Source organism: Triticum aestivum, unplaced genomic scaffold (assembly GCF_018294505.1).
Source record: "Triticum aestivum cultivar Chinese Spring unplaced genomic scaffold, IWGSC CS RefSeq v2.1 scaffold9671, whole genome shotgun sequence".
NCBI classification, from domain to species: domain Eukaryota; kingdom Viridiplantae; phylum Streptophyta; class Magnoliopsida; order Poales; family Poaceae; genus Triticum; species Triticum aestivum.
In genome coordinates this window covers 6,420-19,592 of record NW_025227747.1, presented here as the reverse complement: position 1 = coordinate 19,592, position 13,173 = coordinate 6,420, and the positions used below count along the sequence as shown (strand labels likewise).

Here is a 13,173-nt window from a genome sequence, read left to right as displayed (position 1 = left end):
ATGATTTACTTCACAAGACTAAGAACTCTATCTCCTCCCTTTTTAGGTAAACAACTCTTATGTTATGTTTGGCAACATTTTTTAGATGAGGCCAGAAGTGACCATCAAAATTGCAAACTTGCTCAAGCATTTTCACCAAAAAAACATCCTTAGCTATAGTAGTCCTTTTCTTGTAATTTAATTAATTACATTTGTTGCACAATAAGGATTGTTGCTCTTTCATAAGAAACTATATATTCAGTTTGGTTCTGTATAGCACGTGATTAACTTTTTTTCTTTTGCATGGAGTAACCCAAGATTATCTTGATTGAAAATATGTATTTGTATTTGCACGATGCTCATCTATTCATTTTTGAGAGAGAAAAATCCTATATCCACGCCAAATTGCTTACTGATATTTCCGCAGCAACGCGCGGGGTATCATCTAGTATTTATAGATAAAGAAATAAAAGTACAAGTAAATGAGTTGGAGCCTTATACAAGGTACCAACGCAATGCCTCACAAGGCTTGTACTAGCATGAGGCTGTGTCATATTCAACAACACACTAGAATTTGAATCACAATTTAAGATGTACACTCACTCCTAAGAACACACACATGCACATCTTATCCATGTGTGCACATATATAGGAGAGATTGATCCTGAGACTGACGAAAACATTATGAGCATCTTGCTATTGACGAGTAGGTTATCTTTTGCTCAAGGAATATTTGGCCTTTTGTTTTGTGGGGGAAATATTTCGCCTTTATAAGACACATGTGTGTTAAACTGATATTTAATCCTTTATGGGCAAGAGATGCATCATTGGTTCTCAATAAGAGCTAGTGTTTAGGGCAGTGAGGTAGCGCGAACAATGAGAAGATTACATCACACACAGGGTACCTTCCGAGTTCCGGTTGTTTATGTGCATTCACATCCTCATTATCTCGTGTCACATCCGTAGAGCGTTTCTCAAAGGAGGAAAAAGAAAACTAATCTTAGAGCACAATGCGTAGCTAGCTAGTGCGGTGGAATATATCGTTGTAAAATTAGAAAATAGATGATCCGGAGCTATGGTGGTTGTCTTGCTGCCGAATTCTTAGTGCGCTTTTGGAAGTAGGCATGTACGCTTTGCGGTGGTTGGGCACGGGCTGAAACCCAACATCACACTAACCGTATAGCAGCAAGAAGGTACGTCGGATATTCGCGTCTGGTAAAGCATAAACCCGCGTTAGATCTTTTTTCCACGTTCCGTCCATGTTTGCAGCTTCCTCATTCTTCAGGGCAAACATTGTTTAGATCACATCACATGCTTTTGCTTTAGTGGTCCCGCATAAAGCGCACATTCCTGGCCTACATCATCACATGCCTTTTCTTTACCTACATCTTTTCCCTCTTTTTCTTCAAGTCCTCAAAACAACCTCTTACAAAAAAGACGTCATGTATCATATCGTACCGAAAAGTACATCATACCTCTCACAAGGACCAAAGTCCTAGCATGTGCTCTTGAGAGGACATAGTCAGTTCCCAGCTCCCCTCCGTGCCAACCATGACATCATATGCTTCAAATATTCCATGTTCACTGGTTACAGCACGCGTTCGTCCCAGCAAAATGGCTCGCCAGTCGCAACATCCTCGGCGCATGCTCGCACGACTAAACGCCGGTCGCAGCTCCCTTCATGATCGATTGCCGCAAGCCATGCCGATGGTCCCATCGACAGTTGCAGCATGGCCCCGCCAACGGTCACAGCTCCTTCATCAATGTTTACATCGACACGACTAGGCTGTCGCCCACCTACCGGACGATGTCGAACCTCCTCGGCTTGTAGCATCCCTCGTGGCCACCGCCACAACTCATCGTTCCGCTGACCGAAGAAAGCGCGACATGCGGAACCCTGCCGTCTCAGCACCCATGGCCTCAGGTTACTGCGACAGTCGTTGCCAGCTCGCAGCACCACAACTCATCGCACAAGCTATCTTCGGCCGAAGTTTCCCTCGCCTCAGCTTGGAATCCCTGCTTCTGCCAATTGCACTGCCACCCTCCCATGATTCGTAGCACCGTGGGGTCCGGGGGAGAAAAGGCAGAGATGTGGATTAATGGAGTTTACAGCTGAGGCGCTCCTCAGCCGTGCATGTAGAAGGAGACATTTTTTCGAGAGGAGAAAATATGACAAGGATGGGCTTGTGCGATGTACACACAGACACGTGGGCATGCACATGGATGTAAGGGCATGTACAATGGTTGATAAGATAGTCTTATCTTAAGTCTTGCATGTGATTTAGAGATGGCAAAAAATTTTGTCTACAATGGGTCATATCTTAGCCTTATCTTCAATAACTAGTAATTCCTAAAATTATGGTGAGACATATTGTGCTAAGAGATCACCTCTTGTCTTCTCTTAAATAAGAGAAGACAAGTCTTTTCTTATGAGTTCTCTTTCCTCCACCTCATCATCTATCCTACATGGCATTGCTAAGATAGAACCATTGTACATGCCCTAACCGACTCTATTGTGGCCTTCACATTTGCCCAAACAGTGGATAGCGAGAAGTCGTGGCGACCGTCGGAAGCGCTTGGCCGGTTGGGCGTCCCTATATCTCGTGTTCAGCAAGAGGGGAGGAACCATCGCTGAAGGGGAGACCAATAAGTGCCGACCCAGGAGCGCGGGACCACACATCCTCCTTTTTCTGTCTTTTTCGGTTTCTGTTGTGTGTTTTGGTTTATTTTTGTACTTATCCTTATATATATTTGAAAAATGTTGAACAAGTATTTCAAAAAGGATAAGTATATTTTTCGTCCTTGAACTCTGACGATGGTATAGAAATCGTCCCTCAACTTCGAAACCACTAAAACTCAGTCCCTCAACTATTTAAGCCGGATACTTTTCGTCCCTCGCGACGCTTAAAGTGGTTTTGGTATGACATCAACCTGGTTTTGACTAAAACCGTCCATGTGGCCTGGTTTTGACCACCATGTAATCTGACCAATGTTATTTATGAAAAATTGGGTTTGCTCAGAGCATCCCAGACGCATGTTTGTCCAGATTGGTAACAACAAATTGTATGCTAACTAGATGGTTTCAGTTTCAGACCATTGTATAAACTGAATGGGATTCATAGCACATTGTTCACATGATTTTAGACCATTGTGTAAACTAAAGACATAGCAGATTGTTCTCTTGTTCATAGTCTGACATAACCACAAACATAGTACTGATTAGTCTTACAAGCAAACCACAACGGAATTCTCAAAGTCAGACGAAGTAAATGAGAAATAGTGCTGATTAGTCTTAGAAGCAACCACAGACATGAATTCTGTTTTTTTTAACGATCGGATCATTGGATTCGGCGTCTGGAGATCTACAAGGAGTTCTTCTCGATCCTCCATTATGGTGGGTTGAGCCCCATGGCTCTTTCATCTTCGCGGATTTCGGATCGTGGCTTGCCGGATCCAGAGTACACGGAGGTTTGGTGGCATAGGATGAGGACCAGAGGAAACTTTGGTCGGCATGTTCGGCCCGGCATCGGTGACGTCACTTGACGTCGTTTCCCTCCCTGGAGGTGAAGCCGAGGTCCCTCCTATCCACCCCCGAACCCCTGCTGGACGAAAGTCCAAAATTCAGACTGGATTGGGCGGCGGCGGCGTCCTGCGCGTCGTATCCTCCATGGAGGCGCCGTCTTGGGAGGAACTGCTGTTCGGGGGAGAGATGTTGTGGATGGTGGGCTCCGAGTAGCTCCAGCAGCGGCGATGGTGTGGAGGTTGCCAGGTGGTGCGCCGTTGTATCTACCGCATCATTGACGACGAGTGGTGGCGGCATGGTGCAGCTGCATATCAACGACGGATGCGGCTGGATGGACGAGTGCAGGGTGGTCGAGCTGTCTGGCGCCATGGTGGCGTCGACGGCAGGCCTGGCAAGTTCTGTGCGTCAGTACCTGCTCTGGAGATGGATCGGTGGAAGAAGGCGGCGGCAGCCTCGGTGAGTGTGCCGGACCGGCGTGTGACCCGGTCCCAGTATGTGGCTAGGATGGGGCATCCGGCATTAGATGTTAGGATTTGGTGCGATGTCTGTTTGGTATTAGGTTCGGACATTCGGCACCACTGCATCAAGGGGGTAGGAGTAGCGACAGATGTTGCCTAGATGGTGACTTCAGGCTTACTGATGTACTACTTTGTAAGGTCTTTTGTGCTTAATAATTAATAAAGTGGCCGTATGCATCGTCCAGATGCAGAGGCCAGGGGTGCATCCTCCTTTTCTAAAAAAACAGACATGAATTCTGACATAACCACAAGGGATAACCACAAACATGAGTACAGATATACTGGTCCAGTAGTTTTGCTGGGACTTTTTTTGCTCTTTTATTTCCTCCAACTTGAGAACTTGCAGCACCAGATGTAACATTGACTGTAAATGATAAACTAGACTGCACATTTACTGTCACATTTGAACTTGAAGCAGACATCCAGAATATTACTGCACATTTATTGTCGCATTTACTGTAAATGATGAACTAGACTGCACATTTACTGTCACATTTTCACATTTTCAGTCAAAACCAAGCCACGTGAACGGTTTTAGTCAAAATCGGGTCCACGTCATAGCAAAACCACTTTAAGCGTCGCGAGGGACGAAAAATATCCGGTTTAAATAGTTGAGGGACCGAGTTTTAGTGGTTTCGGAGTTGAGGGACGATTTTTATACTATCGCCAGAGCTCGAGGACGAAAAATATACTTATCCCTTTCAAAAAAATTGAACAAGTATTTGAAAAATATTACCAAGGTATGATCTGAACAACATTATGGCTCTATTACCACACTACTAGGGCCTGTTTGGTTCATGACTAACTTTGCCACAACTAATCTTAGGCAAAGTGTGGCTGCCACAAAAAGTGTGGCTAACAAAACGGCCACCACAAATGTGGCAAGATTTGGCAAAAAGCTAAACATGTGACATGTGGACCATATAAATAGAAAAATGTGGCAAGCCATAAGTGTGGCAATGAACCAAACATATGTCTAAGTTGTTGTGACATGACTAAAATTAGGCGTGACAACCTTAGGCTGAGTACCAAACAAGCCCAGTATCCTGAAGCCCAACCTAAAGGATGCCGCTATGCCTTGGCGGCAATACATTTCCTCGCACACTAGCACTCTTGTAACAACTCGCCTTGATGGCATTTGAGTAATGCATTCGGGTGAGGATCCTCTCTCCAGAGATAATGTTTTTAATTTATTATATATAAAAAAAGACAACCAGATTTGTGCCTGGGAAAGAAGACGCTACGAAAATTTGATGCAAGAGCCAGAAATATGACATCCCGAAGCTGCTATATATATGCTGCCCTGTCAAGAGTAGAGTATTACAAAGCCAGATTAATTGCGAAGATCCCATATTCCAATGGAATAATACCATTTTTTGCGGGGAACCATGGAATAATACCTTCCTTGAACAGAGCTCAAAGAGGAAGGAGAAAACTCGATCGAGAGGCTTAAATTTCCATGTCTGTCCCGAGTCTTCCTGAAATGGAATATGCTCCGCATATCTTCTTCTTACCTATAGCTGCATCCTCTTTTTGACTGAGCTTTACTCCTTCCCCAAAGAATTCTCTCCTTGGTTGCTTTGACCCAAAGTCCACGCTACCTCTCACAAGGACAAATCCTAGTACTGTATATGGATAATGTAGTCAGTTCCCAGCTTCCCTCCATGCCAACCACGGCAGGCAGCATATGCTTCAAATATTCCAAACTGACCAACCCCCTCCTGCACGCCATAACAATGGGGCGCCTCCCCACAGCTCGATCGTATCTCCATTAAAGTAGCTGAGAGCTTGCATTTTTGCGAGCCAAGCCAGGAGTCGAGGTTGCGAGATGAAGTTTGGGAAGAGGCTCAAGAAGCAGGTGGAGGAGAGCCTCCCGGGGTGGAGGGACAAGTTCCTGGCGTACAAGCGCCTCAAGGTGCTCGTCCGACTCGTCTCCGGCACCTCGCCGCACCGTGCCGCGGCGGAGGCCGCTTTCATGCGGCTCCTCAATGACGAGGTGGACAGGTTCAACGCCTTCTTCCTGGAGCAGGAGGAAGAGTTCATCATCCGCCATAAGGTACCTACTGTTGATTGAGAAAATATACTGAAAGAGTGCAGTAACCTGTAACGGATGTAATTAAAACAATGTGCAGGAAGTAAGGGAGACGGTGAAGGCGGTGGCCGGCGAGGAGCCGTCGGAGGCGGAGCGTGCGGCGCAGATGAGGAAGGTGAGGAGGGAGATCGTGGATTTGCACGGGGAGATGGTGCTGCTCCTCAACTACAGCGCCGTCAACTACACAGGTTTGTTTCATCTCCTCTGGCAATGACAATATGGAGGCTCTTTTCTAGTGTAACATTTTTGGGCACGCTTTGGCAAAAAAGAAATTCGGGAGGTTCTTGAAATTGTAAGTTCGTGGTAGTATCTGAAGAAATTAAGAGCTTTACACAAACAGAAAACAGAGTACGCAACAAGCTCTGCTTTAATTTATCTTACAAAAAGCAGAGTATCTTGAACTGTACGCTTTGACCTGCAGAGACTAGTCTCTATTCAGCCCAATGTGTTGGTCGGTCGTAGCTTTTCTCCACACGACCAACTGGCCTTATGACTTGGCTAAGATCATTGAACATCTAGAGCTACACGATGCAGGGCTGGCCAAGATCCTGAAGAAGCACGACAAGCGTACGGGGCGGCTGCTCCGGCTGCCCTTCATCGAGGAGGTTCTTAAGCAGCCATTCTACACGACAGAGCTCATGTCGAGGATCGTACGCGAGTGTGAGGAGACCATGGAGGTCGTGTTCGCCTCCGACAACAGTGGCGACCGGTGGACGAGGAAGTGCTGCACCGACACTGACATGGCTCCTACGGCAACAGAGCAAGGCATTTTAAGGAACACCGTCGCGGCGCTGGTGGCCATGAGGGAGCTCCGCAGCGGGAGCTCCACGTACGGGCACTTCTCGCTGCCACCCTTGGCAAAGCAGACGGAGCATGGCCTGCTGCTATCCATCCAAGTTGCCGATCTCGTTCAATCTGAGGCACATGGTATTGTCCGGGTGGTTTGACAGATATACTTCAGTTTAATTGTAGTTATATGTTTTGATGGCTACTTACCGGCGCCAGATTATATGATACGTGTAACGAACATTATAGACTTCTTATAGCAAACATGCCCGTGCGTTGCAACGCGAGAAGAAAAATCACCTCTCACACACACACACTCGATGATATCAGCAAATCCCTTGAACTCTTTCACGATGTGGTATGAGAAACAACAAGGTACGTTGTGTTGCCCAAAAACATAATTGTGGGGCGATTTTGAAAGTGTACGAAAGCAGTATGTAGTTTACATAAAACTCGTATCAGCAGTTTAGTGTACATCATCATATATGAGTTGGTTATTGTGCGCTGGATGAAATGAAGAGGACGATTATGTGCCTGTTGTAATCTTTAGCATATGTTAGCTGGTAGGAATCAACATACCCTATGATGCCAATAATAGTTTTTGTACGAGCATCAGACTATCGTATCTAGTAAATTTAAATGGATGGGAAACCTATACAATAGGCATTTTCAAAATACCCATATAAAGAAAAGTATCAATTAAGGATGCATCCTAAACATAATTTTGAAAATAATTAACATGCAAGATAATAAAATATTTGAAATCTACAGATTCTTCTAAGCGCTCACATGTGACATGTTACATTTAGAGTTAAGGTTTAGAAGATATGAATTTTAAAAAGTAGTTGTATCTGTGAAAAACAGAGAATGTTAAATATAGAGTAGATGGGCTTAAATTACAATAGTATGCAGTTTATGTGCTAAGACACGCTTGGGAGAGGGCGGCTCTATCCTACGCCAACGAAAATGCCAAAAATCAGAGGGAAAAGTGAGAAAAAATGCGGGAGAAGTAGGGATCAAACTCAGCTCTTCGCAGTGGAAGACTCGAGCTCTAGCCACGGGATAGAAGTGCATGTTACTTCTAAGGGGATGTATTTATATGAAACATCGTGACGGCCGGCGACTTAAGAAAAAAAAAAGGTTTTTCACTTAGTGTTGGCACTCGATGTAATTTGTGTAAACCATATAGGCAATTCTAGGACGGGCCGCCATAAGCAATAGCCCATTTATTTTTAGGTATAGATATATTTAGAAATGACACTAATATATTTGACAATTTTAAAGAAAAACAGTGGCATGTATAAAGGAACGACAACAAGACACAAAACAACCAACCAAGAATAAAATTACATAGAAAACGATCACCTTTTGCCTTCAACTGTATGCTGCCCACCAAAGCTTAAAAATTTCACTAAAACAGTGCTAAGTGGAAGGGGCACATGCAAGCGCCCTCATGATATCAGGACTTGAAGACCGTGATAGCCACTCGCCACTACAAATGATATCAGGACTTGAAGACCTTGAAAAAGTTTGAAGTTGAAATAATGTAGAAAATTCGAGTTGTGTGTGAAAAGCGGCAGTTTTCCATTCGAAACCCTAATACTTCGCCGGCAGAGTGTTATGATACTTTGCTGCAGCGTGTTCCATTCGAAAAATTATGTTGTGTGTGAAGTGCATCAAGTTTTCGCTCTCACATTTTTACCACACCCTATATGGGTCCTATGAAAGCCATCATGCGAAGTTTCATCAAATTCGAAGCTCGTTTGCACGTTATCTAGAACAGGGCCGGCCCTGACGTATGGCTGCTGGGGCGACGGCCTAGGGCCCAGGCGGGGGAGGGGCCCACGATGTAGTACATATATAATAGCCCAGCAAAATATAGGTAAAAAATACAAAAGAAAAGAAACGAGATGGGCTAGGCCCATCAGATAGCTAGCGAAGAGCATCTCCAGCCGCGCCCCCAACAAGGCTCCCCAGGCGGTTTTTCGGCCGCCGGCGCCGAAAAATCGCCCAGTCGCGCCCCCAAGGGTCCATTTTTCGCCGGCTCAAGCCGAAATTGGCGCCGGCGGACCCAGTCCGAACTCGGCGCGCTGGGGGCGCTCGGGGGCGCCGGGCGAATTGTTTTTGGCGCGAAAGAGCCGCGGGCCCTCCTTGCCAGCGACTTGTCTCTCTTCTCGCCGCTTCGTCGTCCTCATCGCCTCGTTTCCCACGGCGAATCAATGCCAAAACTGCCGCGCGCTGCCGCGCCGGTCAACCTCCTCCATTGAAGCCTCATGGGCGACGCAATGAAGACCGGACAACGCGCGTCCCTCGCCCGCCACGCGTACACGCGGTGGCCACGCGTACGTGCGGCGCCTCCGCCTATATAAGCCGACCCCCGGCGCGCCGGTGACACACACAGAGTCTCCACCGCCGACGCGTCATTTCTCCCCCTTTCCTCCCTCTCCTATCGCCATCTCTAGTTGAAAGCATGCCCGAGCGCTTCCCAGGCGACGGCACGGCGGCAAACGGCTTCGGCAGCCGCCACCTCCCGGTCCCGCCGAGTACCCGGTCCCGCCGGACATGCGGGTGCCTGGGTCATGGAGAATCAGCGCCGACGGGTCCCGGTGCCACTACCGCCCACCAGGGCGGCGCGGCGTGCGGATATCGCGCGTATCCGTGCCTCCCTACCGCGGGCGGCGAGGGAAGGTGCACGATACGTCCCCAACAGCCCGCTCTGGGAGCCCTACTTCCGTCGCCGCCACGCCGAGCAACTCGAGGCCACCAACGGCGTCGTGCCCTCCGGAAGGCTCAACTCCGAAGGGCGGCGCCGATGGTGGGGCGTGCCCGGCCGCACTCTGAAGGCCGTCCTCGAGTAAATCGAGGGCGGCAACGTGGGTGCTCGTGGACATCGAGGCGCATGGACCCCGGGGCGTCCTCCTCCTCGTCCGGCTCCCCCTGCCTCCGCCCCGTCAAGCCGGAGCCCCAGGACACGCCTGTCAGAGCGTGCACCCGCAGCTCCGGCGTCCGCATCGACGACTCCACCCCCGCCTCTGGCCGGCGCGGCTTCTCCGACGAGGGTGCCCTACAGTGGGCACGGGACGACTACCTCCGCGACGAGATGGTCCGACAGCGCCGGGCCCTGGAGGAGATAGCCGCCCGCAAGCGTGGGCGCGAGGACGAGAATGGCGTGGTGATCCTCGACAGCGAGGACGACGAGGACGCCCCCGGACCGTCCGACCCGCCGCGCCAACCTGGGGAGGGTTGCAGCAGGGACGGCGGCCCTCGGAGGAGGCGACGATGACGACGGCGGCGGCGGCGGCAGCGGTGACGACACGCGGTTCTACAGCCTCCTCGGCATGTAGAACTGCAAGGGCGGCGGGCGGTGAGGAGCGGCGAGGGAGACGGCGGGCCTAGTAGCATTTTTTTTTCTTTTTTCATAAAATATTTTAAATATGTATGAACTCGCCGAAGTTTAATTGAATTTGCGACGTATTTGTGCCAAAATTTAATTTTAAAAATAACGTGCGCGTCGCGACTAGGGGGCATCACGCTCCCAGCATACTGTTTGCGCCTGTGCGTCTCCAGGGGGCGATTTTTAGCTCCTTCCGAAAGGCCAACGGCTGGAGATGCTTTAATAGCGATCGATTAGATGCGAAGCGTCACGCGCATGACTCACTCCAGATGCCCCGCACGGCTGCTCCTTTTCGTTCTCTCGTCGGTTCGTCGACCGTGAACCGTCGGCCTACTCGCCCGGCGCCTCGCTGCCTCGCCCTCGCCTGAGTCGCCTTGGCCGCCGCTGGTTGTCAACGCCGCGTGCGCCGCACCCGTACAGCAGTCCGGCAGCCCCGCCACCAGGCATCCGGCAAGGCAGTCCGCAGCAATACATATACATCCGGATTCCGACAAGTCCGTGTCCGCTAGACCGCTACTTGGACAACTGCAAGTCTGCGACGAAGCTCTCCCGTGATCCCGTCGCGGACCGTGAGGGCACCATGGTAGTCCGTACGTTTGAACTGTCCATCCATGTGGCCTGATTCATCCCCCAAACCCTAATTTACAATTTCAGTAGTTTATTTTATTATTCATGTAGTATGTACGTATTCAACTATCCAGTCATGATCCAACCTCCAATTTCAGTATGCACCAAGTTTTGAAGTTTTAATTTTTTTTATGTATAATTTCTAATTCAATCTTTCAATTTTTTGTCATTCTATGTACATGTCCAGGGTTCCAATCATTCGATGTATACATTCCTAATTCTTTGTATCCTCTTTTTTCTTCATGATTTTAGGACATTAGGGGTCTGTTTGGTTTTTGCCCAGGTTGGCCCTGCCAACGCACGGGCGAGCCAAAAAATTGGCATTGCTTTTCTGCGCCCGCGTTCTGCCGTCGCGTTGGCAAGAAATTGAACTAGAGAGCCGAGGGCAGCGTTGGCATGCCAAAATATGGGCTTCGATCCAAACACCGCTGGAGCACTTGGTCAACGCCAATTATTTGGCTTGGCACGCTGGGGCTTCGAACCAAACAGACTCTAGACTGCCATGCTGCCTAAGAAGAAGCAATTATCGGGTGCTGAAAAAAGGAGAAAAAAGAAAGAAAGAAATCTGAAAATTCAACCACCGAATGGTTCTTTGAATAAGTATTTTACATCGTCAAGCAATGTTCATCTCAGTGAAAAACGAGCATGAAAATTGATATGTTGAGGTCAATGAAGATGTTGCAAGTACAGGGGAGCAAATAAATTTTGGTTCTTATTTAAGGTAATCATGTCATGTTAGTTTCATTTGCTATCTTTTTAGTATGATTGTTGTCAATCGAGTCAATTTGTATTTGGTTGTTATTGTTGCCGATGAAGTCAGTCGGATTATTATAGTCAAATTTTAAATTAAAGATGTGTGGTTCAAATTTACTCTTAATAAGCTATATATATGGTATTAGGACACAGTGGCCCATGTCGTCGAGTTCGCCTAGGGCCTCCCCAAACACAGGGCCGGCCCTGATCTGGAAGTAAAGAGCGTTTGCCGTAACGCTCTCACATTTTTACCACACTGTACATGGGTCCTATGAAAGACTTCTTTATTGTTGCTTGGATTATGACTCCGTTGGGAAATGATAGAAGAACATGAAAACGGGGAAATAATAGCAAACATGTCAAAAGTTGATCATTTAATTGGAGAATGACCACGATAAAAATATTCATGAATCTTTGAGATGTGAATTGGTGAATTTGAGCAACAATACTTGCACAAAGTTCTTCCTGGTATATTCTCTTGTAACTTAAACAAAACTAACGGACAACGGAACCACACCGAGAGCGCCAACTTAGTTTTTTTAGGCGAATATAAAATTAAAACCTCTCAAACAAAAGAATAAATAAGTTTATACATTCTCCGCATGTCACTGTACTCTCCAACTGCCCTATAAAATATTCTACTACACTCTTCTGGATGGTTCTAGATGATATCTCCACCATCTTTTGTAAAATGCCGATCTGGTGGTGCGTCAAAAGCCTACCCAGGCAGCAACCGGCAGCACAAGCTAACATAGTACGGGCTCTTCGGCTGATCCAGCTTTTGCTTCAGATTGTCTGTGTCGTCAAGCTGGACTGTCATCGCTGCAAGGGTGGGCTCAGGAGTTCGACCTCGTCATGGCAAGTGAGCTTGCAGGCCTTTCTAGGGGAACAACCTCATTGCTGAGCCTAGTTTCCTATTTTATGAGTTGCATTCAAACTATTCGTTCGGAAACATGACACCACAGAAAAAATAATAACATCAAAGGAATATATGCGGAAAGTTAATCTGCTGAAAAATATACCCATAAATCATTGGGAAGGGAATTAGTGTAATTTCTTCAGCAACAATATGGAACAATGGGTCCGTAGAAATTGTTTTTGTAGTTTTTTCATTTTACAAAAAATAGTACCAAATATATTAACAAAAAATGTTCCAATAGTTTTTTCTTTGTGATTTGTGAGTTCATGAGTCGGTGTTGCATCGCTAACTGTACTGGTTTGGTTCAGTGCAGACTACATAACAATATCCCTTGTATCGTGATTTTGGCTCTCTAATCAATTTGTACTCACAGTTTCTTTGCAGATCGACATCTTGCTATTCCAGGTCATAAGTACTCTCTCTGTAAAGAAATATAAGAGCGTTTAGATCACTAAAGTGGTGATCTAAACACTCTTATATTTCTTTAAGGAGGGAGTAAGTATCTTTCCATAGTATTATAATGATTCTTATCAAAAGAACTTGTTGGCACAGTACCTCTACTTTCGACTGAGAAGTGTTTTG

General features: G+C 47.1%; 1 protein-coding gene across 1 annotated transcript; it reads left to right on the top strand.

Annotated features, from left to right (window-relative positions):
- Positions 1-5,715: 5,715 nt before the first annotated feature.
- Positions 5,716-7,185, top strand: LOC123172823 (SPX domain-containing protein 3). The gene is made up of 3 exons (XM_044589728.1): positions 5,716-6,076; positions 6,153-6,300; positions 6,647-7,185. The coding sequence occupies exons 1-3, from the start codon at positions 5,849-5,851 to the stop codon at positions 7,057-7,059; spliced, it is 789 nt and encodes a 262-aa protein (XP_044445663.1). The 5' UTR covers positions 5,716-5,848; the 3' UTR covers positions 7,060-7,185.
- The last annotated feature ends 5,988 nt before the right edge of the window (positions 7,186-13,173 follow it).

Coding starts and splice junctions, on each gene's coding strand:
- LOC123172823 (XM_044589728.1), top strand. CDS start 5,849: ATGAAGTTTGGGAAGAGGCTCAAGAAGCAGGTGGAGGAGAGCCTCCCG. Junction 6,077..6,152: donor AGTTCATCATCCGCCATAAG/GTACCTACTGTT, acceptor AACAATGTGCAG/GAAGTAAGGGAGACGGTGAA. Junction 6,301..6,646: donor CAGCGCCGTCAACTACACAG/GTTTGTTTCATC, acceptor TACACGATGCAG/GGCTGGCCAAGATCCTGAAG.